At 52.9% G+C, this 26,747-nt stretch overlaps 1 protein-coding gene across 1 annotated transcript in view; it reads right to left on the reverse strand.

Annotated features, from left to right (window-relative positions):
• The window catches only part of SMAD7 (SMAD family member 7), a 30,356-nt gene extending 3,889 nt beyond the window's left edge, over positions 1 to 26,467 (reverse strand). The window contains 5 exon segments of the mRNA XM_063320880.1: positions 20,109 to 20,180; positions 25,156 to 25,209; positions 25,941 to 26,189; positions 26,192 to 26,215; positions 26,218 to 26,467. Of these exon segments, the coding sequence (XP_063176950.1) occupies positions 20,109 to 20,180; positions 25,156 to 25,209; positions 25,941 to 26,189; positions 26,192 to 26,215; positions 26,218 to 26,467 (649 nt within the window).
• Positions 26,468 to 26,747: the final 280 nt, after the last annotated feature.

Below are 26,747 nucleotides of genomic sequence, written 5' to 3' on the forward strand. Positions count from 1 at the left end.
GGAATTTGGGGGGGGCGACGCTCAGGAGATAGAGGAATTGGGGGGGGGGACGGGGACAGACGCTCCTGGATCCAGGGAGATGATGCTCCTGGGTCTGTCCCCATCACTCATCGCGCCCCCCCCCCCCCCCCCAACGATGCTCAGAGCTCCTTGGGTTTGGTTTTAGAGCAGTTGAGGGAATTTCGGAGCAACAGCTATCGAACCCCGCCGAAAATCCTATAGGTTTTAATTTATCTGAACATAAAAGCATCCCTTTCAGGCGGCAGCGGCGGGGTGGGGGGGGGGAAGAGTTTTTCACCTGATATTTGTGCTTGCGTTAGTGAAGACCACTCAACAAGCAGCTCCTTGCCGCTTACAGAGAGTTATTTAATTGCCAGCGCATTTAAAAAAAAAAAAAAAAAAAAACAACTTTAAAAAAAAAAAAAAAAGGGAAGAAAACTGCCTTGGCTATGAATGAACAGACCTTTATGGAGGGCTGGAAGTTCATGAATGAATCCCACTAGGTTTTTCAATGACATGGGGTGACCAGACCTCAAGGACAAGTCTTAGGTAATCCAGGATATGTTTTTTTTTTTTTTTTTTTTAAGGAGCCGATGCCAGCACACAGTATAAATATGCCAGAGCCTCTTCCGTTTGCGGGATTCGGCTGTTGACTGGATGTCTAGTCAAAAAGCCATGAGAATATAAGGCTTGAGCGCGGATAAACAGGATCAGGCCTCCCTGCCAGCCGCCGCTAAAGCCGCTTTTCACCGTTGTTGGGACCCCGGCGGAGCCTCCCGAGCTCCCACCCGACTCCCCGACTCTGGCATCCGCCGGGAAAAGGGGTGGGAAAAGCCGGTGGCATCACTCAGGCAGCGGAGGCAGGAGAGGAGGAAAAAATGACGCAGAGATGCTGCCTTCAGGGATGGAGGGAAAATTTTTTCCCCAAAAGGCTTTTTTGGTGGCAATGACCGCGGGTCTGGGCAAATGAAGCAACTAGGTGGATTTTTGCCCCAAAACGCCCCGCTGGGTTCATCAGGACCCACCATCCAACTCCCGTCTCCGCCTGCCGCAAAGCCACCTAAAAACCCGCATCCCGGGACACTGGCGGCCACAGCGCCGCCCTCAACGCGTCCTCGTGCGCGACGGCCCAAGAAACGGCTGAGGAACGCTTTGGGATTCTTGTTTTGAGTGAAAAGCATCGTTTTTACGAGCTCCTCGGAGCAAACCCGTCCCTTTCTAAATGCCTGGAAAACTCCCAGCGAACTGGGAGCGTTCCCGTATTCCACCAAACAATGATAATGTTTAATGCTATAAACATCCGCGCTATTATTTCATTATTAAGCATCCCTCTCCGCTTGCTGCTATCATTGGTTTATTATTATTTTCCACGGTTTGCATTACAGCCTGCCTAGGGGCTCCGTCAGGCCCTCCCCCAGCCAGCGCATTGTGCAAGCTTATTGTGAAAAAAAATAAATAATAATAATAAAAAAAAATATATATATATAAATAACTGCAAATAAAGCAAGCCTGCCCGCAGGAATTGAGTGAATTAAGTCATATTGATCACAAAGTTGGGTTTACGGAGAACGGCGGTGTGAAGCAGAGCACGGAGGGGTGAAATCAAGGCATTAACTTGATACCCCAAAGACCTGGGGGGGGAACTTTTTGGGAAGTTTGGTGCGGACGGCGATGAAGGCAGCGATGCCCCAGCCCAACCACATCATTCAACATCACATTCCCACTGAAAAACTGGGGTTTTTTTTCCTTTTTTTTTTTTTACACCCTCCTGAAGGGCTGCCCTGACTTTTACCAGCACATCCCTGGGAGGAGTGTCCTCCCCAAAAGCATCATCCCAGCTACTTCCCAACACACCAACCGGCATCGGAAGCCGGTTTCCCCACCACCTGCCTTGACCCTTGGGAACATCGAGTCCTGCCCAAAATTGCCCAATAAAAGGCCACAGCCGGGATTTTTCTAGCTTTGGGTGCACACACGCTGCCCGCGGGCTCAGGGCATCATCCCGCTCCGGGCAGGGATGCTGCAAGAAAATGTTACATCCATACGGAAATCCTGGAGGATGGGAACACAGGAGTAACAACCTCAAAAAATTTAAAAGCTGCTGAAACCCAGAAGGTTCCAACTGAAGGTGGATATGGGAGATTCACGCCACGGAAACACCCAAATGTACCAGTTACAGCCCCACACTTGGTTCTCCCAAGCTGCAGCAGGAGGATCCACATCTCACGTGACTTGGAAGGGACCGAAAATTTCTGGTGTGGCTTTTCTCCTCGACACACGAACCCTTTTAAGATGACGAAACCGTGGATTTTTTTCTTTCTGAGCTCCAGCGGTTTCATTAGGAGCTCGGGACGCAGCTCCTGGCCGGCTTTCGGCCCTCCGCCTTGTCCCGGTGCCAAGTTCACGAACGTAGAGGGGAGGTGGGCTGGCGATCTTTTGTTTTGCTTTGTTTTGTTTTGACACAGCTAAAGGTTTTCCTGTAATCAACCGACTTCGAAAGAAAAACAGCAAGTTTAGCACACGCTGAGCTATCTATCTCACCCGCCGGGACTCCTCCCATCTAATCAAGTCAAGAGCTATCTCAATTGTCACCGATATCCACGATAATAACAACTCGGAGGCGCTGAAAAATGGGAATACAACCGCGTTCCTCATTAGGTTTTTGAACGCCTGTAATTGGATCTTTCCTCAATGATATTAGGACAAGACGCAAATTAAATTATACAGCTGTAAAAGTCTTCCAAACAATGTATTTATACTTTTCAGATAATATTTTTTTAAGAGTAGCTTTGACCCAAAGCATCTTCTCATGCTCTTCCTGAACTTCTCACCGTCACACCTCTCCCCCATTCCTCTGTGATCCCTGGGGCTGGAGTTCCCACCAAAGATCAACCCTCACACAATACTCACCATGGCGTCATCTACCCATCCACCCTAGGCATCATCTAGACTAAACGAAAGTCTCCTCATTTTCACAGAATCACAGAATGGTTTGGGTTGGAAGGGACCTTCAAGACCACCTAGTTCCAATCCCCCAGATCAGGTTGCTCCAAGCCCCATCCAACCTGGCCTTGAACACCTCCAGGGATGGGGCAGCCACAGCTTCTCTGGGCAACCTGGGCCAGGGCCAGGGGCTCGCCACCCTCACGGCAAAGAATTTCTTCCCAATATCTCATCTAAATTCGCTACACTCCCTGATACAGAGTCCCTGAATGATGAAGAATCACAGAATGGTTTGGGTTGGAAGGGACCTTTCAAGGCCATCTAGTCCAACCCCCCTGCAATGAGCAGGAACAGCTTCAACTAGATCAGGTTGCTCAGGTTTTGTGGTACCTTCACCTGGGCCACTTGCGGAGGTGACACTGCACACACTACCCATAATCCAACACAAACGGGTAAAGACAACGGATAAATTCATGTAGATGTCCACCACGAAATCACAGCACCAAAAGGAGATTGGGCTTATGGACCTTCCCTAGAAGGACCAGGACCCAGATGTGAGCTCCTGGGGCAGCAGGGGGGACCTGAGGGAATGCTGAGATCCCTGCCTGGCTTCCCAGGAGGCAGCTTTCTGCTGGAAAACGAGCGATGTGAGCACCGCCGATGAGCAGATGAACCCACGGTCCTTCCTCCTTTGTCCGTCAGCACACGTGGAGGGCATCTGTGCTTAAAAAAAAAATTGGCTGGACTGGTGTCAGCACAACGTGTCGTCTAGCCAGAGCCAAGGCTGAGACCAAGCTCAGAGCGTCTCGCGCCCGGTAATCTCTCTTGGCTGACCTTAAGCGGCATTTGCGAGCCCGGGGCAGAGCCAGATCCCCCATCTTCTCTGGCTTGTTGAGATGGAAGAGATGGAGACACAAACCCCGGAGCTTTTTATGGGGTTTTAGATGCTCCTCTTGAGGGCCCTCAGGGCAACTCAGGGCACTCGGGTTTGCAATTTTGCCCCTCGTGCTACTGGCAAGCGCTGTTTTTGCAGGATCTCGGGGAAAACACAATCCCTAAACGCTTACTCGAGAAGCGAACGGGCATTACATCCAGGTGAGGAGGACACCCAAGCACGACTTGCAACCATACAGGTCATCAAAGCAAAGAAGAACGGGCGCCAAAAATGGAAATCTTGCTTCCTTTCTCATCTCTCGGGTAATTCACAGGCTACTTGGGCGGGGGAACAAACAAAAAGAAAAAAAAAAAAAAAAAAAACCCAAGAAAAACCCTTCAAAGCCGGATTTCCAGGTATGCTTTGCAAAAGCAAAGCGCAAAAAAAAAAAAAAAAAAAAAAATCCAAATTAAAGGATATATCCTGCTGCAGAAAAGGGTCTTTGTGCCTTTAACGGAGTTTGTGGGCAGCCTGGAGACACCACCCACGGCAATGTTTGCCCCAAACCTTTTATATCTCCCTGCACACAAGGGCTAGACAGCTTCGGCTTCCTCGCCCTCCCCCTGCTTTTGCCGGCTGGGATGGTTTCTGAAAGACTAATTTAGAGGACGGTCATGTGTTAAGCCTCCTGTTGTTTGCAGAGAAAATAAACCCCTTACCTACTGCAGGGATGCCACCGCCCAAGGTGGCCCGTGGGGTCCTTCCACCGCGCCAACACAAGAGCCCCCAAAGAGCTGGGACAGTCGGTCACGTCAACACATACTTAGGGAGCCCTTAATCTGTGGATTATTCACACGATAGACCATAACATCTCTTTAGGAGCCATTACAGCCCATCGTGTCAGTAGGTACTTATGGAGTCCTTAATCCGCGGATTGACAGGCTAGACCATAAATTTGTGTCTATGTCTAATTAGGCAGCTCTTATTACTCAACGTATACAGTAGTCATGCAGGCTAAAGAGCCTTAAGATTCTTCCTTTTAATTTATTAACAAGTTGTCCACCCCGCCACTTGAACGGCTCCTTGCTCCGAGCAAAATAAGGCAACCTTGCACGAAAATAAACGTCCACCTGAGTTTTGCCCTTCAAAACTTCGATTTGCTGAAGTTTTCTAAGGGCTGGGATCCAGAAGCTCGAGACGTTGCCAACAGATTTGAAAACGTGCAAGTCTGATGAGGACACAGAGGATAAAATTTGGCAGAAGCCACCAGGGGAAGGAGGAGTGTCTGGGATTTCCTGATATTTGTAACTTTGGTTCAGAATCATGATGAGCGGCAACCTACGAGCTTGGGAGTGCTCTGCCCGGTCCCCTGGTGACTCAACGGAGAACTTCCATCACCTTCACCATGGCCGGGAAAACCTCTTGTGAGATCAAGACAAAAACGAGGTCGGGTTAGATGCTGGGCAGAGGAGATGACCGATCCCCGAGGACATCCCCTAAGGTTCCCGCCCCCAATTTGGTGGGAGTCAACCTTCGCTCAACCTGGAACCCAGCCCTGAGCTTTGAGGGTTAATTCAGGGATGGGACACAAAAGCAAGAAAACAAACCCAGAAAGAGTCCCTGCAAGCAGGTTGTTGCACACCCACAACGCCTCGAGAACGGGCACCAGTTTGGCGAAGGCCAAGGCTGGCCCAGGAGGGATGTCCAAGCTTGAAAAACAGAGGGTGATCAACACAGACGTTGTGAAGGAAGCCCAGCTCCCCCCCCCGTCCCCAGCATCGAAGGACGGCGAAGAAAGAACCAAAGTGAAACTGCTGAGTTCACGGAGTCCACCAAACCAGAAGTTTGCTTCATAAACATCCTATTAGTCACTGCTCCTGTCTAATTACGGTGATTAATCAATTACCACGGCTAAGAAACGACTCGAGAAGAACAACCATTTTTTTTTTTCTTTTTTTTTTTTTTTGGTGCCCGTTTGCTTTAAAAGCCAAGCAAGGCCGCAGCTACCAGGGGAAGAAAAAAAAAAAAGAAAAAGAAAAAGAAAAAAAAAAAAAAACCAACCACGCAGGCACACACCAAAAAATGCCTGTCTGCCCGTCTCCAGCGGTTAGAGAGGAGCCAGCTGACTCCAGTTTCCTCCGTACCAGGCTTCGGGCCTCATCAGCCATGCAAATTATAGAGTACCGTGCTGTCTGAAGGCCGAATTTCGACTCAGCTCAGAGAAAAGCCTTAGAGGAAGGGTGGGGATGAAGAAGCCAGCCAAATCCATTCATAATATTTACAGTAAATGGGCCTCTTTGCTGTTGTTTAGTATACAGTCGGTCTAATTATTTTTTGAAGTTTTAATTTAAAGAACCTTCTTTATCTGCCTCTCCTCCTGCACCCCTCAAAGGTGTGGGAAAACTTTTCCCTCGTTTCAAAAAAGCAGTAGGACGGGAATCCCTTCCCTAAGCTCCAACCCGGCGCAGTCGGGTGGGACAAAGGGATGCTTCAAGAGGGGATATCCTTCCAGAGCGCTGCTGCCAACACCCATGGGGTTTTTGAGAGACACACACACACATACCCCCCCCCACCCCAGGCCACCCAGACAGGCAAGAGGACACGCAGGTCCATGCGGAACCCACCCCCAAATCCTATTTTTGCTGCTTGTGTCCCTATTTCTATTCCCCAGCACTGGTGGGGATGTCCTGGGTGGACTTGTTGCTGGCTCAGGAGGCCATCACAGCACTCTCTGTCCCCCTCCCCTGCCTTGATAGCAACCCGGAATAATGACATTTGAATGACAATCAGCCAAGAGGCTCCTCTGGAAAATGCAGGAAGCCCAAGCCAGCGTTGGTGAGATGCTGTCATGCGACCCTCGAGCAACCCCAGGGTTGGTACCAGCCCCAGCTCCTGGAGATGTTCCTCAGCAGCTACCAAGACACACCTCTTCTCCACCCAAACCCAACCCAGACCTCAACCAGAAACCTTCTGAGAAGGAGAAAGCCAGCACACAAAGGGCTTAACGACGATGCAAATCAGACCTGAGGATGAGCTTGCCAAAATATCTCTCCCGGCTTGGGTTGTGCTGGAGCATCCTGCCCATCGTCCTTCCAGCGCAGGGTTAAGCCACCGACGCTGAGGCCTGAAGCCACCAGAGGCCACCAGGCCATGCCAGCCCCCCCTCCCTCAACACAGCCACCACGCTCCTCCGTTTTAGAGAACGAAGACCTTAAAGCTCTGCCGTTGCCACGACAAGGGGGGAGGTCGCCCGGTACCTGGCGATGGCCCGGGGAGGGCAGGGATACGGCCCCCAGGAAAGCCACAGCTCCTCCCGCCCCCCCTCCCCCCGACAACGTGTAGCTCCGTGGGCTACACGTTAAAAACCTTGTAAAGACCTTAATAAAAACTGAAGCAGAGCAGTCTAGGATTTCCAAACGGATACCTAATACCCAGATGTGTGTTGGGATTTCCCCCCCCCCAGCCTCCGCCCCAACTGCATTCCACGCACACGCACACGGCATCGCCGCCGCTCTCATTTCAACACTGAAGGGGAAAAAAAATAAAAAATAATAATAAAAAAGGCCTCTCCTCGCAGCACACCGACCTAGGATTCTCCCCCAAAGACCGCAAACGGACGTAAGGATGTGTTTCCCACCCCCGCGCCCCAAAAATAATTAAAAAAAATAAAATAAGACCACCACCCCCACCACCCCCCCCCCGGCCCCAGCTCCCTTCTCCAGAGCAGCATCCCTCGCAGGGATGCAAACCCGTGGAAAAAAAGCAAGCTTGGAACAAAAGTCCTTTTCACGCCCGTCGTGCCCCGCTCTGTAACAATTATGAAAACTGTTTAGCTGGGCTGGCATTTGGAGCATTTACTGCATTCCTGCCAATAAATTCCAGTCCCGGATCCGATGGAAAAGGCTCCCCCCCCCCCCCCCTTTCCCCTCCCTTGCCTTCATTCCTCCTGGCTTTCTTTACAACCTAATACCCTGTCGACGCGCGGGGCCAGGGCCTACTTAGGGGGGAAAAAAAAACACCCAGCGCCAGACTGGAGACAGCGCGCAGACTGAAAAAGTTAATCATTACTTCTGTCTGCCTTCATAATCTAATCACGCCTATTCCTAAGAGCGGGCGGCGAAGCACACGCTGGCGGACAGGCCGGGTCGCCGCCCAGGGACGGACGGACGGACAGACGGATGGACGGCATGGGTCCCTAGCCGGGCAGGGGGGCAAACGAGGGATGGACGGATGGATGGACGGACGGCGTTTGGATGGGAGTTCACAGGCCCGGGCCACGCACGCACCCCTCCCCTCGCCTCTCACTTTGCTCTGGATTAATAATGCTCAGCAATTATAGAGAATATTACATTCATTAAGTAATTAACCCTCCCGGCGCTCCGGCGGAGTTGGCACTCCCCCCCCCCTCACCCCCCCTCGCTTTCGCAGACGGAGGCCGGCAGAGGTTTGCCCCGGGCTATAAAACGGGGCAGGTCGGCATCCCATGGATTTTAAAAAAAAAAAAAAAACCAAAAAAACCAAAAAAAGCTCCTTGCGCTCATCCCACTCTGCTTTCGGTGGCAGCAGCAGAGCCATGTCCCAGGCAGGGACAACGCCACAGCCGGGGTGGCATCACCGTGACCCAGCAGCATCCTCCCATGGGGACGAAGCCCGGGGGAACTGGCCATCACCAAGACCCAGCAGCAGCATCCTGTGGAGGCAAAGCCCAAGGGATTTTGGGCATCTCCAAGACCCAGCAGCAACCTCCCATGGGGACAAAGCCCAGGGGATTTTGGGCATCACCGTGACCCAGCAGCATCCTCCCATGGGGACGAAGCCCAGGGGAAATGGACATCACCAAGACCCAGCAGCAGCATCCTGTGGAGGCAAAGCCCAAGGGATTTTGGGCATCTCCAAGACCCAGCAGCACCCTCCCATGGGGACAAAGCCCAAGGGATTTTGGGCATCACCGTGACCCAGCAGCATCCTCCCATGGGGACAAAGCCCAGGGGAACTGGCCATCACCAAGACCCAGCAGCAGCATCCTGTGGAGGCAAAGCCCAAGGGATTTTGGGCCTCTCCAAGAGCCAGCAGCAAGCTCCCATGGGGACAAAGCCCAGGGGATTTTGGGCATCACCAAGACCCAGCAGCATCCTCCCATTGGGTCAAAGCCCGGGGGAACTGGCCATCACCAAGACCCAGCAGGCATCCTGTGGAGGCAAAGCCCAAGGGATTTTGGGCCTCTCCAAGACCCAGCAGCACCCTCCCGTGGGGACAAAGCCCAGGGGATTCTGGGCATCACCAAGACCCAGCAGCATCCTCCCATGGGGACGAAGCCCAGGAGAAATGGACATCACCAAGACCCAGCAGCAGCATCCTGTGGAGGCAAAGCCCAAGGGATTTTGGGCCTCTCCAAGACCCAGCAGCAACCTCCCATGGGGACAAAGCCCAGGGGATTCTGGGCATCACCAAGACCCAGCAGCATCCTCCCATGGGGACAAAGCCCAGGGGATTCTGGGCATCACCAAGACCCAGCAGCAACCTCCCATGGGGACAAAGCCCAGGGGATTCTGGGCATCACCGTGACCCAGCAGCATCCTCCCATGGGGACAAAGCCCAGGGGATCTGCCCCATCCCTGGAAGTGTTCTTCCCCATCCCTGGAGGTATTCAAGGCCAGGTTGGACAGGGCTTGGAGCAACCTGGTCTAGCGGGAGGTGTCCCTGCCCAGGGCAGGGGGGGTGCAACTAGATCATATTTAAGGTCCCTTCCAACCCAATCCATTCTATGATTCTACTATCTGGGGCTTGGCAAACCCAGCACCACACCGGCTGGTCCAGAAAATAACCTTGGTGCAACATCTCAGGTGTGTCAAGGCTTCGTGCTCTTGACACCCGGGATACATTTTCCATGCTCAGCTGTGACAAAGAACAGGAAAACTACAGCCTCCGCGTACGAAGATTTATGGGTTTGTTCCTTCTAATGAGCTAAAAAGTCTCAGCCCGGCTTCCAAAGAAATGAATTCATCAGTTCAAACGCAGTGATGTAACTTCAGGCTCCCAACTCCTTTTCCAAATAAAACTCCTGTTATTTGATGCCCGCTCGAAGGATGATTTTATGGAGTTATTTACTCCGTCCGCTCTGCCCAGGAAGGTGTCGCCAGAGCCCAGCCACGGGGTCACCACCAACCATCCCGCGTGGGCGAGCAGCAACTCATCTCACTGTTTAATTTCTCAACTCTTTTGCTATTTTCCCGGCGTTTCTAGTCACCTTGCGCACCAAGGTGCAAACAGACACACGACCTCCACCCGCCGTGCAGGTGATCCTCCCCCTCGACGGTGACGCCCGGCCAATTTTTAGCAGCTAGAAATTCAACTCATTGGTTTCCATCACCGATAATCACCGGATCCGGAGCCAACTTCACCGGTTGGAAAAGCGAAGGATGTTTCAACTTTCGCCACCTTCCCAGCACCCGAGTTTCTCCGATGCGAAGCCAGCTCTTATCGATGCTGTTTTGGTGGCTCTACAAACAAAATCTATTCAACCAATACATCTAAATTATATATAACTATAGATATATATATAGAGAGAATATACTCAATATATATTATATACAGAGAGAATACAGTCAATATAGTGAATATACTCAACCTATATGTACTATATATATATTAATCCTATATTGAATATATCCTATATATTATATATAATTATACATTTAGTATATTCAAAATCTATATATTCAACCTATACATATATACAGGTTGAATAGATTTTGTTGAATATATAACCGTCCGTAGCTTCGCTTATTATGTACACATATAGGTACACATTTGCACCAAGGCTTAACAGCCCGAGCGGTTCTGAGTTATTCATTTAATGGAGAAATCGGCTTTTCCGCCTGCCCAGGTATTCAGGGAAAAGCCGGAAAAGCCCACAGGAGCCAGGACTTCACCCCAAAGACGGCTTGCCAAAACCCAGCACCCCACTGGGCATCTTCATCCCTGAAGAAGGATGAGGAAGGACCACAGAGCCAGGTACCCACCGTCACACAGGGAAGAGCATCACTAGGACCTCCTGCAACCACCCCACTGGGCATCTCCCTTCATCCCTGAAGGAGGATGAGGAAGGACCACAGAGCCAGGTACCCACTGTCACACAGGGAAGAGCATCACTAGGACCTCCTGCAACCACCCCACTGGGCATCTCCCTTCATCCCTGAAGGAGGATGAGGAAGGACCACAGAGCTGGGTACCCGCCATCACACATAGAGGAGCATCACCAAGAACATCACCAGGACCTCCCGCAACCACCCCACTGAGCATCTTCCTTCATCCCCAAGGGAGGATGAGGAAGGACTGCAGAGCCGGGTACCCACCATCACACACGGAGGAGCATCACCAGGACCTCCTGCAACCACCCCACCAGGCATCTTTATCCCCGCGGGAGGATGAGGAAAGACCACAGACCCAGGTACCCACCATCGCATAGGGGGAGGAACATCACTGGGACCTCCTGCAACCACCCCACCAGGCATCTTTATCCCCGCGGGAGGATGAGGAAAGACCACAGACCCAGGTACCCACCATCACATAGGGAGAGGAACATCACTGGGACCTCCTGCAACCACCCACCCCACCAGGCATCTTCCTTCATCTCTGAAGGAGGATGAGGAAGGACCACACAGCCAGGTGCCTGCCATCACACATGGAGGAGCATCACCAAAACCTCCTGCAACCACCCCACTGAGCATCTTCCCTCATCCCCAAGGGAGGATGAGGAAGGACTGCAGAGCCAGGTACCCGCCGTCACACAGCGGGGAGCATCACCAAGAGCATCACCAGACCTCCTGCAACCACCCCACCGGGCATCTCCCTTCATCCCTGAAGGAGGATGAGGAAGGACAATAGAGCCGGGTAACCACCATCACACATGGAGGAGCATCACCAGGACCTCCTGCAATCACCCCACCGGGTATCCTCCTTCATCCCTGAAGGAGTATGAGGAAGGACAATAGAGCCGGGTAGCCACCATCACACAGGAAGAGCATCACCAAGAGCATCACCAGACCTCCTGCAACCACCCCACCGCGCACCTTCCTTCCTCCCTAAGGAGGATGAGGAAGGAAAATAGAGCCGGGTAGCCGCCATCACACATGGAGGAGCATCACCAGAATCGCTTGCAACCAACCCGCTCAGCATTTCGCTTCATCCCTGAGGGAGGACGAGGAAAGCCCTCAGAGCCAGGTACCCACCATCGCAGACGGAGCAACGTCACCAGGAGGACCTCCTGCAACCACCCCGCGGTGCTTTGCCGTTGCCGGCGCAGCCCAACCGGGGGAGCTGAAGCCGGGAGGTTTTTTTTTTTTCTGCAGCGAGGTTAAAAGGGTAGAGAAGGGCTGAGCCAGCTCTTACAGGGTGTTTCTTTTTTTCTTTTTTTTTCTTCTCCCCCCCCCCCTTGCAAGTTAAAACCAAGATAATGACACTGGGTGGGGACCAATTTGAAGGGCTGAGCAGCCAAACCAAAATTAGTCTCCCGGCCAAGAGCTTCCTAGGCCTCACAGTTTGGGGCAGGAAGCTGAGAAAAGGCACGATAAAAAAAAATAAAAAAATAAAAAAAAAGAAAAAGATTCCTCGGGAAGCTCGAGCGTCGCGCTCAAGCAAAGGTGACCCTGCTAGTCAAATATTTTTCAACATAATAAAAGGAAAATAAAAGCAGCTTCGGCAAAGCGGAGCCCATGGGGATGGGTTTGTTTTGGTTTTTTTCTCCTTTTTTTCTTCTCTTCTTTCTCCTCCTCCCCCGGCACTTTCTTTCCTTTCACTAATAACTATGTTTTCTTGAAGTTTTGCGTTTTTTTGTTTGTTTTTTTTTTTTTTTTCCCCTTGGCTCTTTCCTCATAAAAGACTGATGTAATTTCCTGTCTTGTCCCAATGTTTCCTGTTAATTAACAGGGTGAAAGTTATCATCACGCATTTTAAACGGCTACCCAAAAGTGGGGAGGGGAAAACAACCAGGGCAAAAAAGAAAAAAAAAAAAAAAAAAGGAAAAAAGAAAGGGGAGCGAAGGGCTGGCGGCGGGCAAACACCGCGTCACATCCCCCGGCGCGCAAAAAAAAAAAAAAAAACCTGGAAAAAGCCTTTTGGACTCGACACACACACACCCCCCACACACCCCGCCAAGGGGGTTTGCGCATGGGGGGGGGGGGGGGGGCCGACGCGTGCCCCCACGCTTGCCTGGATGGGGATGGAAAATCCCTGCGATGCTTGCCCAGAAAAGTTCTTTTCTCGCATTAAGGAAGTAAAAGCAAAGGAAAGAGGGAGAGGGAGAGGAGAGGGAGAGGGAGAGGGAGAGGGAGAGGGAGAGGGAGAGGGAGAGGGAGAGGGAGAGGGAGAGGGAGAGGGAGAGGGAGAGGGAGAGGGAGAGGGAGAGGGAGAGGGAGAGGGAGAGGGAGAGGGAGAGGAGAGGAGAGGAGAGGAGAGGAGAGGAGAGGAGAGGAGAGGAGAGGAGAGGAGAGGAGAGGAGAGGAGAGGAGAGGAGAGGAGAAGAGAAGAGAAGAGAAGAGAAGAGAAGAGAAGAGAAGAGAAGAGAAGAGAAGAGAAGAGAAGAGAAGAGAAGAGAAGAGAAGAGAAGAGAAGAGAAGAGAAGAGAAGAGAAGAGAAGAAGAATGAGAAACAAAAAAGTCAAAATATAATAAAAAACTAAACTAAAATATAATAAAAAAACAAAATAAAACAAAACAAAATAAAACAAAACAAAATAAAACAAAACAAAATAAAACAAAACAAAAGAGACTACAGAGAAAGAGGCAAGCCGGCAACACCCCAGATGCTGCTTGTCTTAAAAGAAGTAGTTAAAAAATTAAAAAAAAAAAAAAAAAAAAACCCAAAACACACAACCCCCCAAAAAAAAAACAAACCCCAACCAAAGCAAGGGGCTAATCCGAAGCCAGCAGGCGGAAATCCTGCGAGACGCCGAGACGAGCTCCTTCCCTTCCCCGACCTCAGCCCCGCGCAGGATGAGGCCGCTCGCTTCTCCCTGCCTTCTCGGTTCCTCAACAGCAGCCGTGACGCAGCCGGTACCCCCGGCGGTACCGTGGCCAAGCCGGCGGCCTCGGCACGCCGAGGCGGGGCTGTGGGGTGGCGGGGGGGGGGGGGAAAAACCAAGCGATTTAGGCAAAAAGCGAGGGTGGTTAGAACAGAGCCCGTGCCTCAGCGGTTAATAATATCCCAGCGCCGAAAATAAACTGGAAAGGAAGCTCCTTTGTGACAGTCGGCAGGCAGCCAGGCTGCGGGGGTCATTCAAGCCGGCGGGGGGGACGGCGGTGGGGGCACCCACCCGCGCCAGCACCCACCACCCAGCCATCCCCCTCCCGAAGCACCCCATGAGGGATGGGGGTGGTGGTGGGGGGGAAGCTCCGTCCACTCCGTCCACCCCAATTTTTTCCCCCCCCTCCGCACCCTAAAATGGGGCGTCCCTCATTTTAACGAGGTCTTGGCCGTCACGGTTAGGAATAGGCATCCCCCCCCCCCGCCCCCACCACCACCCCTCAATGCCGGTGGCGGGGAAATGCATGTGGTTAACGTTACTGGTTCCTCTAGTGTAAGCGATACCCGCTGGCAGGCGGCGGGGATGGAAACGATGCAGCCCGCATCCCCGCCAGCCCGGGGCTGCTCCTCTACGAGTGTTTTTGTCCCGTCGAGTTTTAAATGTCCCCAACGATCAAGTTGCCGGCGCTCATCGGGACATCTTTTGGCAGCGCACAGCACCATCTGAATCCCTCTCCGGCACCCTAACTTCCAAAATTCCCCTTTTTTGTCCTCGTTCCCCTCTAAAAAACATGGGGTTGCGGTGTAAAACCCCCGCGGTCCCCATCATTGTACCCATGCTGGTCCCCATTCTGGTTCCCACCATGGTCCCCACCGTGATCCACCGTAGCGGGGCTGGAACGAGATTATCTTTAAGGTCCCTTCCAACCCAAACCATTCCATGATTCCGTGGTCAGTCACCACCACGAAGGACTCGCCGGTGGTGGGGTTGTCTTCTGCGTTTTCTTGTCGACTGCTCCCAAGGCACCATTTGGTTGGGAAAATCCAGCAGCGCCCGGAAAAATGGATTTACTGGAGCTGGTGATGGGTTGAAACAGGGATGGGTTGAAACATTTAATGGGGGGGAGCACCTCTGCCACGCTTTTTTTTTTTTTTTTTTTAAAAACCCATCCTAGAAGAGCATCTAGACAAGGATCCTCCAGAGCACTTTAATTATTAAATGGGTCCTATTTGCTTGGGGGGGATTCTAATTAGCTAAGAGGAGGATGCCCCCCAGCATCCCCGCCGCAACGCGGGGGCTACCCCGGCCGTGTCCCCTGGGGGGGGGGGAGGGGGTCCCCCTTCAAAAAAAAAAAAAAAAAATCCCCCACGGGGCCGAAGGAGCCGGAGTGGCCAAGCCAAGAGCCCCGGGGTCGGTGCCAAGCGCCGGCTCCCTCCTCCCCGCCGGCCACGGTCAGATGATGTGCGAGGCGAGCCGGGAGGCTCCTAGTCTGGCAGGCAGCCTGTTTTGCTCCAGAGGCTCCAGTGCTGTCATCTTGGCGTTAACCCCTGATAACCTTGTCCTTTCCAGGAGGGGACGGCGTTTTTTTAGCTACGGGAGATTGCGGGGTGGGGGGGTGGGGGGGGGGGCGGGATTTCGGGTCTCCAACGAGGCTGGGAAGGAAAGGGTGCAACGCCTTGCGGTGCTCAAAGCAAATTAAAAAAAAAAACAAAAAAAACATTAAAAGGAGGTACGCTCGAAAATAAACCAAGAATAAGTGACGTTAAAAAAAAAAAAAATAATAATAATAAAAAATTCCCAAGCAATTGTTTATCCCCGGGACAAATATACAATCCTAGTTCCACAGGAAGATGTCTCGATTCCAGATTATAATAGGATGCCAATTTGTAAATAAAGGCATTTCACAGGAGGTTATAAACTCTGTAGGAGAGGGAGGGGGGGAACGGGAAAACACAGGCAGGACTTTGCCGGAGAAACCGCGCGGGATCCTGTTTACATGGAGGGGTGTGGAGGGGAGAGAGCGATGGGGAGCCGCTCCGAGGGGCGAATAGCTCCGGCTTTGGACAAGGTGCTTCTTCCCCGGCGAGCAGATACCAGCGGGGATCAGAGGCATAGTGAAACATTCCCGGCCTGCCCGCGATTTCGGAATGAAATGTCACTCAGCCAAGCAGTCCCTTAAACCAGACGTGGTCCCACCATCAGGAGAGACGGAGCATGGAGCGATGTTGATGTTCCTCCAACCTCCGGAGGTCTTTTCCCATCTTTTTCATACAGATGGGTTGGGAGGGAGAAACTGAGGTTACGCTTGCTCCAGAAGAGCCTTGCAGAGCCTTGGTCCAGCGCCCACCAAGCACAATCATTCAATGTCCACTGGCTCCAGGAAACCCTGGGGTGGTTCCAAGAGTCAGGGCAAGTCAACGGGATTGGGCTGAAATCTGGGTAAACTCTCAGCTTTGGTATTTTATGAATAACCCCTATAAACACAAAAGCAGCAGAGGTGGCAAGGCCACAAGCCAGCTCATCCTGCTTTCCTGCCATGACGGGCTTCTTGGAGGCCTTCACTTTGCCAGCCAATCCAGCACCATCCATGTATCCTGCAGGAGAGCCACCTTCTCGCACACCATGGGCACCACAACCTTCTCCATCAGACAAGAGCCACCAGCCCCACGCCAGAAACGGGTCAAGAGGGAGATGTCCGGGGGTGGGTGGAGAGCATCCATGGAGACCCAGCACATCAAGCACCATCAGCTCGCTCCTACTCTCAGAGCGGAGCTCTTCCATGGGTTGTACGGGAATTCGACCCCCACTGATCAGGCGCCACCGGACCACAGGCCGGCCACCTCCACGCCCTCCAAGCATGGCTTTGCTTGTTTGAAGGAAGAGTCGTAACCAAACACGTCTGCTGGGAACGAGTCAGCTCAAAATACAGGAAAAACCACCCTCTGTCTCCTATTTACGGAAATTATTTTTATCTCCAATGGGTTATTTTTGCTCTCTTCTTTAACCACGTCGAGGATACAAAGGGTCAGGACTGGCAATACCCAAGCACAACCACCTCGGTGGGAGACACCACAAGCGAGGAGTCCTGACCTACCCACGGAGTGACCACCGACAAAAATAAAGCTCTAAGAAAATAAATAAAGGCAAGAATATGGAGCCAGCACCTCGGGGGAGTGAGGGGTGCATCAGCTGGAGAAAGGGATGGCTGGAGAAGACACAGCGGGAAGTGGGATGAGAAGAGCATGGCATGAAGGACTACCCAATATTGCATTCCTGGGCCAGGAAGGAGAACAGAAAGCGGAGGGAGGGATACAGCGGCTCAGATCGGTTATCCCAAGGGGGAAACACTCCCCATCCATCCCCGCGGCTGCGCCACTCCACCTCCCACATCCTCCAGCACCTCTGGTATCCATCAATGGAACTGCCTTCAGCCTCCGGGAGGAGATTACGACCCCAGTGGTGGCTGGACCTGAGACTCATCACCATCAAAGGATCCTCATGGAGAGCTAGAAGAGCATGCCCTTTTTAATGCTCCTCTTGCCATCATCCTCTCAACCCTCGCCACGCGGTTTCCCTGCCAGAGTGGCTGTGAACCCCAGGCTGGCCCCGTTCCCAAATTCTCGGTGCCGAGAGCGATCTGCCTCACTAAATCCTGCCCTTCCAGCTTCCAGACCTTAGAGCTGGTCTACTGACTGTGAACACCGCCACTACGCCACCCATTGCCCGTCACTGGTGGCCAAAGCAACCTGCCCACGATGCTATAGGAACCCACCACCACCATCCACCCGCGATGTCTTCCACAGCCTCCTTCTCCAGCTTCCAAATCTACCAAAAATTGAGGGGTTTGGCTTTTCTTAAAGCCATCCTTTCATCACGGAACCATGAATCCAGCCCTGACAGCCCTGGTCTGGAGAGGATGAGGGATGCTGGATTCTCCACCCGGCATCACAGATCCCCATCTACCCGAACTTAGATAAGACCAAGCCGAAGAGCTCCTCGTGCACCCAACTAATAACTCATTAAAGCCCTCTTCAAATACACTCTTCCGCTAACTAAAATATGCGGGGGGAGGTAGGGAAAAAAAAGAAAAAAAGAAGAAAAAAAAAAAAAAAAAGGAGAAAGTGAGCTTTGGAGGATCGCTGCAAAGTGCGTTTATTTTCCTTTCTCGACTGGGTCTCTCCAGTTGGGAATTTTCAGCGCTGCACTTCGGGCGCGCGGAAGGGAGATGCCAGTAAATCAGAGCAAATTCAAAACAAATGCTCTTTCATGTGGAGGCATTCGGCTTTGTTTCAGGGCTTGGGTAGCTAACCGTATCCCTTCATGAGTCAACTCTCCTATCAGCTCCTCATTAAACTAAATGGCTACAATTACATTTGGGGAGGAAAAAAAAAAAAGAGCGGTTAATGATCGTAAAAGGTTCTGTTTCCAGGCTTTTTGAGGGGTTGTTGGGGGAACCTTTGATAAGGAAGACCAAAAAAATAATGCGATCCAATGAAATAACAACAATATAATAAGTATTTAAAAAAAGGAAAAAAAAAAAAGGCATTTTCGGGGAGGGGAACGTGCTTTCTTTTGGGGAGGAGGGTCTACGAGGGAGCTGGGGCTCCCCTTCCAGCGGCCCTTTGGGAGGCACCGGGAACGCGCCGCGTTATTTCCTGCAGCCCAAGCCCCCACCTCCCGCCTTCCCTTCCCTTCGGGAGCGGAGCAGCCAGACGAGATGTTATCAATAGGCCGAACCTTACAGAAAGCCCCCTTTTTAAAAGCGAGTACTTCCTCTGCTTATTTCATGTGGTATCCTGTGGAACCGAACTGCTCTCTCCTCCCCTCCGCAACGGGTGTATTTCAGGAGGAAAAAGAAGAAAAAAAAAAAAAGAAAAAGAAAAAAAAAAAAGATCTAACAACATCCTTATTGTGTTGTTTAGCTTCTTGTCTTTTTTTTTTTTACAGTCCCTTTTTTTTCCCCTTCCCTAAAGCTATAGGCTCCAATAGCAAAAAAATACAAAGAAAACCCCAAAAGTCTTCGGCATTAAAAAAAAAAAAACAAAAAACACAAACCAAAAAAACCCCAACAGCGACAAATTTCTCTGTTCCCTCTCCCCCTCCCTTTGATTAATTCTCATTAGGGCCTTTGAGCAAACAATATGCTCCCCTCTCAAATAACAGACAGGGTATATATTACACCCAAAGAAAAACAAACAAGGCTCACTTAAAGACATCCACGCCGAACGCAATTCCTGGAGAGAGGCAGGGGCAGATGCCCGCCCGCCCGCCCGCGCGTGCGCGGCCGTCGCCGACCTATTTCTGAAATTCCGCTTTCAGGGCGACGAATAAATCGCCCATCGGGGAAACGTCCCCACCAAGGGAAGCACCTTTAAGCCGTCAGCGTGGACACGTAGGTACGCCGTTTGCAGGCGCTTTAATCCTGGTAGAGACAAAACCCGGCCACGGAGTTGGCCGGGGCCAGGGTAGGAGATGAGGTGCTGGAGGCATCACATCCTTGGAGTTGGGCTAGATGATCTTTAAAGGTCTCTTCCAATCCAAACCACTCTATCGTTCTACGAAAAGCCCAAGAGGGCTGAGGAAACCACCCCCTGAACCCCCATCCCGTAACAGCAGCTGGAGGCTGAAGGAGATGGGAAATGAGAAAATGAGGGATATCATAGAATATCTCAAGTTATGTCAACATCTCAATGAAGGGACGCATAAGATCATCGAGTTCAACTCCTTCTGCAACGTCTTCTGCAAAAAACGGGCTCACCTGCCCTCCCCAGGCACCACGAGCCTCACACATGAAATGCAGGATGCCGGTTACCCTACCAGCAGCAGTGTCCAAGGACGGCTCTCGTCCCAGGGGCGAGAGACGCCACCACCAAGTCAAGGAGAGCTTGACGCCGAATCCTTCTGCAAGGCACGACCGCACCTGCTCCGACAATCCACGCATCCAAACGAACGGGTGGCCAACATCACTTCGCCTTCCCCAAACACGCCTCTTCCTGCCTCGCTCCGAAAATTAATGGAGCGTGAGGCCGGAATTCAAAGGGAAATCTGGGCTTTTGGGAATGGAGAACCTCGCCTGGGATTTCCACACATCCTCTGCCGGAGAGGTACGCGGCTGCTACTGAAATGAAACCTAATTCCCCCTTTGAGCAGGCCTTTTCTCAACAACTCGCATCCCCACAACTCCCCGGCATCACTCCGCCTTTCCGTCGGGACCCTCGGACAACGCAACTCGCGGCCAAAATCAAGATCAACAAGAAGATGTCTTACCTGAAAGCCCCCCAGGGGCTAGACAATTAGTTCCCCCTGTTTCAGTGGAGGAAGGCACAGAGTCTGGACAATCTGCTGGAGTGGAGGAAAAGAAAAAAAAAAACAAAAAAAAATAAAAAAATCAGTATATAGGCGGTTCTTCGCAGGCTCCCAGCATCGCTGCGAGCAGAACACGCATTCCAAAGGGTTTAGCAGGAAGCGATTACTAATTGTCCGCGCAGAGACGGTAGTTCATCAAGAAGCATCCACCCTAACTCGTCGCCTCAATCAAGGCTGCGCGCTGCGCTTCATCACCAGCCAACGCTGATTATAGACCAGCAGAAATTACAGACTGGCTGCCACCTCTCTGGCCAAGTCACCGGGTAATGAGATCAAGGTTGTCGTCTTTCTGATGCAAGCGAGCTCCCAAAAATGCTTCAATCGTGGCTTTACGCACCCAATTTAGTCAACACCTGTAACTCACCGAAATGGGAACCGAAAGGGAAATGTCTCATCGCCGCTCTTTTGCGGCCAACGGTCTACGTTTGCCTTCCCCCGCTCAATTTTTGTCACCGCCAGTTGCTGGCGGATCTTACACCTTGCTGTCACCTCCTGGGACGCCTCCTGGATCTACTCCTCCACGCAGCATCAAAGGGCAAGGGCAGGGTAAGACTGGACGCCCCGTTAAGAGGTTTCTCCTGACGCATGGAGCTGTTCCACCTCAAGGTTTGGACCTTTCCATCCCAAGCCTGCTTCTCCAGGTGACAACAGCCAGGAGCCAACACCGATCCCCTGGTCTTGCAGGCAAACTCCAGCTTTTCGGTCCCTACCATGAGGGAGACAAGCTCAAGGCCACTCCACGCCTGAGAAGATCCATGAAGTTCACACAACCTTCTGGTCCTCAGCAGGTTCTCGGGGACTTTGGGTTTCATTGGGCTCCCTGCTAACATCACCTTGCTCGCGGCCATATCTCAAAGCAGGGGCCACCACCAGGAGCGACAAGATCATTCTCTGCCTACTGGTAAAAGTCATTTTTCCGGGTTTCATCCCCGAAATCCCGGTGAAAACGAAACCCCTGCCTGCATAAGCTCATTTTATCGGAGTGAAGTAGAAGCCCTAACAGGAATATACAGTTTAACAGGATATACTTAATCAAACCAAAAACAATAGGGGAGGCAGGAAATGGACTTTACTTGTGAAATACTGTATACGATACACTCTCTAAATGCCTCGTCGTGCTTTCTATGCTTTAAAGAATTACGCTTTTTCTTTTTTTTTTTTTTTTTTTAACCCTTTCTGGTCCAGACAGAGGAGTCCCCCCCCACCCTTCTTCTGAGATGTCCTTCAACTGGTCGGGCTACAGATGCTTTCTGAAGGCAGGGCGGACCAATCCTGCCCCGCGCTGGGCTCCGTCTGCCCCCGGTTACAGCTCCCCGTGGGATAAAGGATGTAATTTGCCCTTTCCGTGTTGTCTTACTCCAAGGATCATAACGTGATCATTGGACAGGACGGTGGGAGAGAATCCCGTCCTGACTCTAAAATGCGTAACTACAATGGGGTGATGTGCTTTCATGACTTCTTCAACAGCCATCAGCTCCCTTCCCATGTCCCGTCATCCGACAGCCGGTTCCCTTCATCAATTAATTACCCTCTGGAGTTTAGAGGACACAAAGCTCACGCACCTTGACTCTAGACCAAGCGTGATGGTCCGGTGTGGGCTAAGCCCAAAAGTGGGACCCCTGGTTTCATCCTTGTACTCTTCCCATCGTCCCCAGATCTGCCAAGGGCTCACGCTTGGTACTCGGTCGCATTTTATTTTCAGCACCGAGAGGTCACAGTATCGGAGGTTTACCCAAGCCTACTGCATGCGGATCTCCTCCCAAAGCTGCCTCCCTGCAATATAAAACCATCGCGGAGACAATTATCCCTGGTGGCCACCAGCCCAACCTTGCGAGGTGCCGAAAAGTTCCTGGAAGCTGCCAAACCTTCAACTCCCCCGAAAGTCGATGCCACAGGAGGGCATTCGGGCTCTGCCAGCGACATCTCAGTAGGGTTCCGGCACTCTCATACTCCAGCACCACCACTGGCAGCCACCCAGGAGCACGACAGCCACAGCTCCTTGTCCCACTTAACGATGGGTCAAAACATCTGCTCGAACTATTTGGGACACTACTATCCATCTCGCTTCCGGCACGGGAATCAGGATTGCAGGGCCCGGCCCCACACGAGCCACCGTCGCCCATCCCTGCAACTATCCCACGTTAAGGAAGAGGGAAAGTCCTCTCCTTGACGAAGAAGCAAGCCAACCTGGACTTAAGAGCCTTCCTGCAGGTAACCGGGCTGCCAAGGGCAGATCTTTACGCTCTACGGTGAGTGCACAAATACGAGATCGATCCTACCAACGCGCAGTCCGATGGGACATTTCACTGCCGGCAGCAGATCCCCAGCTCCCTGTCCATCCCTGCTTTCCTCCAGCCGGCGACACAGCCCGTCTCAGCCTCCATCACCTCCCCCAAAAATGTAATCCCCGTCATAAGAGGGAGGGGAGATTTAGCCTAGATATAAAGACGGAATTCTTTAATGTGAGGGTGGCGAGACACTGGCCCAGGTTGCCCAGAGAGGTGGGAGATGCCCCATCCCTGGAAACATTCCAGGCCGGGTTGGACGGGGCTCTGGGCAACCAGATCTAGTTGAAGATGTCCCCGCTCATGGCAGGGGGGTTGGACTAGATGGCCTTGAAAGGTCCCTTCCAACCCAAAGCATTAAATGATTCAATGATGATGGGCACTGGTGACCACTGCCAGAGCCCACGCTGGTCCAGGTATTCCTGTCTGCCGAACCTGTAGCACCGAACACTTCCATATTTTTATGACCGCTATCACACCTGATGGAAAAGCAGAAGTTTTCCTGCTTGGATGCACGTTCCCAGCTCCACGGGCAGATGCGGTTGCCCAAGTCTAAACGGAGGGGCCGTTCCCACCCCAGATCCCACGCCTCATCAGCCATGGTCCCATGGTGATCTAACGTCCCTCTTCCATCTAGCCAGCCCCCGGCAGAGCAATCCTCAACATCCAGCTGGGAAACCGCCGCGGGAGACGGTACCGATGCCGGGATGGGAAACCCTCGGTCCCTCCGCAGAGGAAACGCCGAGAAAGCCTGAGCTTGCAAAACCCACCTGCAACAACAGACTCCCAGGCTCCGCTTGTGCCTGTCGCGGCCCCGTTAGCCCGAGTTCAGCTGCCAAACGGATTTTTCTTTCGAAAGGGAAAAAAAAAAAAAAAAAAAAAAAAAAAGGGGAGGACTTTTTTGGTGAGTAACCCAGTTGTTTCTGCGTTTCCGATGGGCAGCGTTAATCACTTCCTATTGGCCGATAGGAATAACTTTTCCTTTCGAAATGGCACATTCATGTTCTGCGGCTTTTCTGTTTACACACATTTTGCTACCTTATGTCAACACTTGCTAATGAATAAATATATCACTCGGCTAACTGAAAATGAGGTCCTGGCAGAGGCAGATTGGATGTTTAAACCCTGCTAATAGATTTATCCTAACATCTTTGCAGGAAACCAAAGGCCAGCTTTTAACCCTTCTCTCCGAACCCCTCTGCATCCCGCCCCGCCATCACCGCCGGGCAGAAAAAAAGGCGAAAAAAAAGGCGGAAATCTCAACTTTTTGGGGGGGGGGAGGACCGCAGGGATGCTGTCGAAACGATGCCGATCTCACCCAAAACCCGCACAACCTGGCGACCCGGCAGACCCTCGGAGTCTATTTATGGCCCAAGCCTTCCGGCATCCCGGCACGTGCTGGGGATGCTGAACCCACTCCCGACATCCCTCTTTCATTCACGAAGCTTTTTATCTCCTGTTTTTTCACGCCGAGGCAAAATATTTCATGCTTTGCAGCCCAAGTGTTTGCTAAACAGCTTTGCTTATTTCCACCAGGTGTAAAAAAAAAAAGAGTTATTAGCGTGTCTTAAAGGGGGGGAAAAACAACAGTCCAGCCTCCGAGGGAGGAGTGGGGCAGGATGGGACCCCCCCCAGCGGTACCCCACGTGTCCGAAGCAACCTCAAGTTTTGGGGGGGGGGGGGGGGGGTTTCTTTCAGTCCTGAGAAACTGAAGGGCAGCAATTTTAGAGCAACCGCTCTTTTGGCCCAAAAAACAGTAACGAACAAGGGTTTATACTGGTCTTCGGAAACACATCTATCCTTGCTTCCCTGCTTGCTGCGACCGAGGGACGCGAACCGCAGAGACCACCGCGCTCCGGCCAACGCTCCCCGAATCCCGATCCCCAAAATCCTGGGGGAGCCGGGAGCTGCCTCCCCGAGCTCCCCACCCCCACCCCCCCACCCCGTTTCTCTTCCTTCTCCCAGCCCGATTTATCTCCCACCCCACCGGCGAGCTCGCTGCCAACCCAGAGTTTACGCAGACGACCGCAAAAGAGCTGGTGCCAGCCTCAAATGGGCTTCTCCCCTGGCACCCTGACATTCAATTACGAGCAACAGGCACGCAGAGCTCCGCTTAAAAAAAAAAAAAAAATTATTAAAAAAAAAAAAGGAAAAAAAAAATAACTTTTCGACTCCCTTCCCAAGTTTTTCAACCTGACGAGGCGGGATTAGGCGCCTTTAAAAGACGGCGAGGTGTTCTCCCAACTCCGTTTGTTCACCGGGATGCCCAGCCACCAGGGAGATGCTGGATCCCAACCTAAATCCCGACAAATTCAGCCAGGGGCGCGGGAGCGCTGTCATCGACCAACACGATTTTTTTTTTTTCCTGGTTTTTCCAAGGGGAAGGGAGCAGCGAAGGCCTGTGCCGCATCGCAATCCCTCCTAAGAGTTTCCTGCCAGAGTTTTAAAAATCCTACTTCGTGCAGCCTGAGATAAATTACATCTTCATTCACCCAGGGGTATCAGAAAGCACAGAAGCCACCCAGCAGCCCCCAAAATTGCATCGCGGCGTGACAAAGGCAGGAGGCATTTCCCCTGAGGAAGGGGCTCTTTTCCCGTTTTTTTATATATATATATATGTATATATTTGATAAATCTGCAGTATGCATTGAAAAGTCACTTACCAGTTGGTTTGAGAAAATCCATCGGATATCTGGAGTAGGGCGGAGGGGGAGACTCTGGAATTAGAAAAGTACAGGGAAAATAAAGGCAGAGCCATGAGAAAGGAAAAAAAAAAAAAAAAAAAGGAAAAAAAAAAAAGAAAAAAAAAAGATAGGAACTTATGATAACAGTGGCATTCTTTTAGCAAAACTGTTTGTCTTAGCTCTGGGGGTTGGAGGCAGGGCAGCGAGGCGGTGATTGCCTTGATATTTAGCTGTCAGATAAACAAAAGGGGCCGTCTGGCGCCAGTCTCCCTGCTATCTGCCGCTCGGGCTGTCTGAGCGGGGCCTCCTTGGCTCGGCGGAGCCGCGGAGCGGCGGGGGACGGGGCCGGCCGCGCCAGGCGGCCCCTAATCCCCCCGGCACCGGCGGGGAGGCACCGGGCGGGGTTGGGGCTGGGGGGGGGGGTGAGGGGGGGGGGGGGGGGCGGAGAGAAGGGAGGGTGAGGGGGGCGAGTAAAGGGAGCACCCCCTCCCCTCAACACACGCACGAAAAAAAAAATAATAATAACGCGTAAAACAGCACGAAGAAGTTTTGTTTTTTGTTTTGTTTTTTTTTTGGGCGGGGGGGGTGGGAAAGTTGAGGGGGCGAGCATCCCTCGGCGGCCATCCCTCCCCCCCACCCCCACCCCCCGCATCCATCACCCCGCATCCATCCCCGCGGTGTCCCCCGTGTCGCGTGTGTCGTTCCCGTCCCCACCGTCGTCGTGTCCCCGTCCCCCCCCCCCCCCCGGCCATCCCGAGCCTTACCGAGCTCGCAGAGCCGGCTGAGGTGGTGCGGGTTGCAGCAGACGAGCTCGGGGTGAGCCCTTGCCGTAGGATTCACAGCCACATACCGCTTGACTTCGGAGCAGTGCCGCAGGTCGGGCCAGCGGAACACCTTGCAGAGCAGCACCGGCAGCGGGTACCAGTGCTGGCCCAGCCGGGAGTCGGCCTTGGCGGGCAGCAGCAGGCAGGGGGTCCGCGCCCCGCCGCGGGACTCCACGGCGTGCAGCAGCCCCTCAGCTGCCGCTCCTTCAGCCGCTCAGCACGGCGTGGGTCAGCGCCTTCAGTTCCGCCTCCGCGCCCGCGGAAGCCCGGCCGCCGCGGCCCGCCTTGCCCGGGCAGCAGCACCCGCGCCCCCCGCCGCAGACATGCGCCCGGGCCTCGGCCGCCGCCGCCACCGCGCCGGCTTCAGCAGCCGCCGCCGCCTCCTCCTCCTCCTCCTCGCCGCCGCCGCCGGGCGCACGGCTCCGCCAGAGCCGCCGAACGAGCACCGAGCGTTTGGTCCTGAACATGCGGGGACGAGAGGAGGGGCCCCCGGCTACAAAACGGGCATGTCGTCCGCCGCGCATGAAGGGGCCGGGAGCCGGGACGCGGCGGCGGCGGCGGCGGGGGCAGCGGGCGGGCGGGCGGCGGCGGGCGGCGGGCGGCGGCGGGGGGAAGGCGGCGGCGGCGGCGGGCGGCGGGCCGAGGCGGGCTGTGGCAATGCGCCAGTCCTCCGCGCTGGGGGCCGCGGGTCCCGCCGCCTCCCGCGGAGGGAGGGAGGGAGGGAGGAGGGAGGGGAGGGGGGGGGCG

This window comes from Chroicocephalus ridibundus, chromosome Z (assembly GCF_963924245.1).
Source record: "Chroicocephalus ridibundus chromosome Z, bChrRid1.1, whole genome shotgun sequence".
In the NCBI taxonomy this organism is placed as follows: Eukaryota; Metazoa; Chordata; class Aves; order Charadriiformes; family Laridae; genus Chroicocephalus; species Chroicocephalus ridibundus.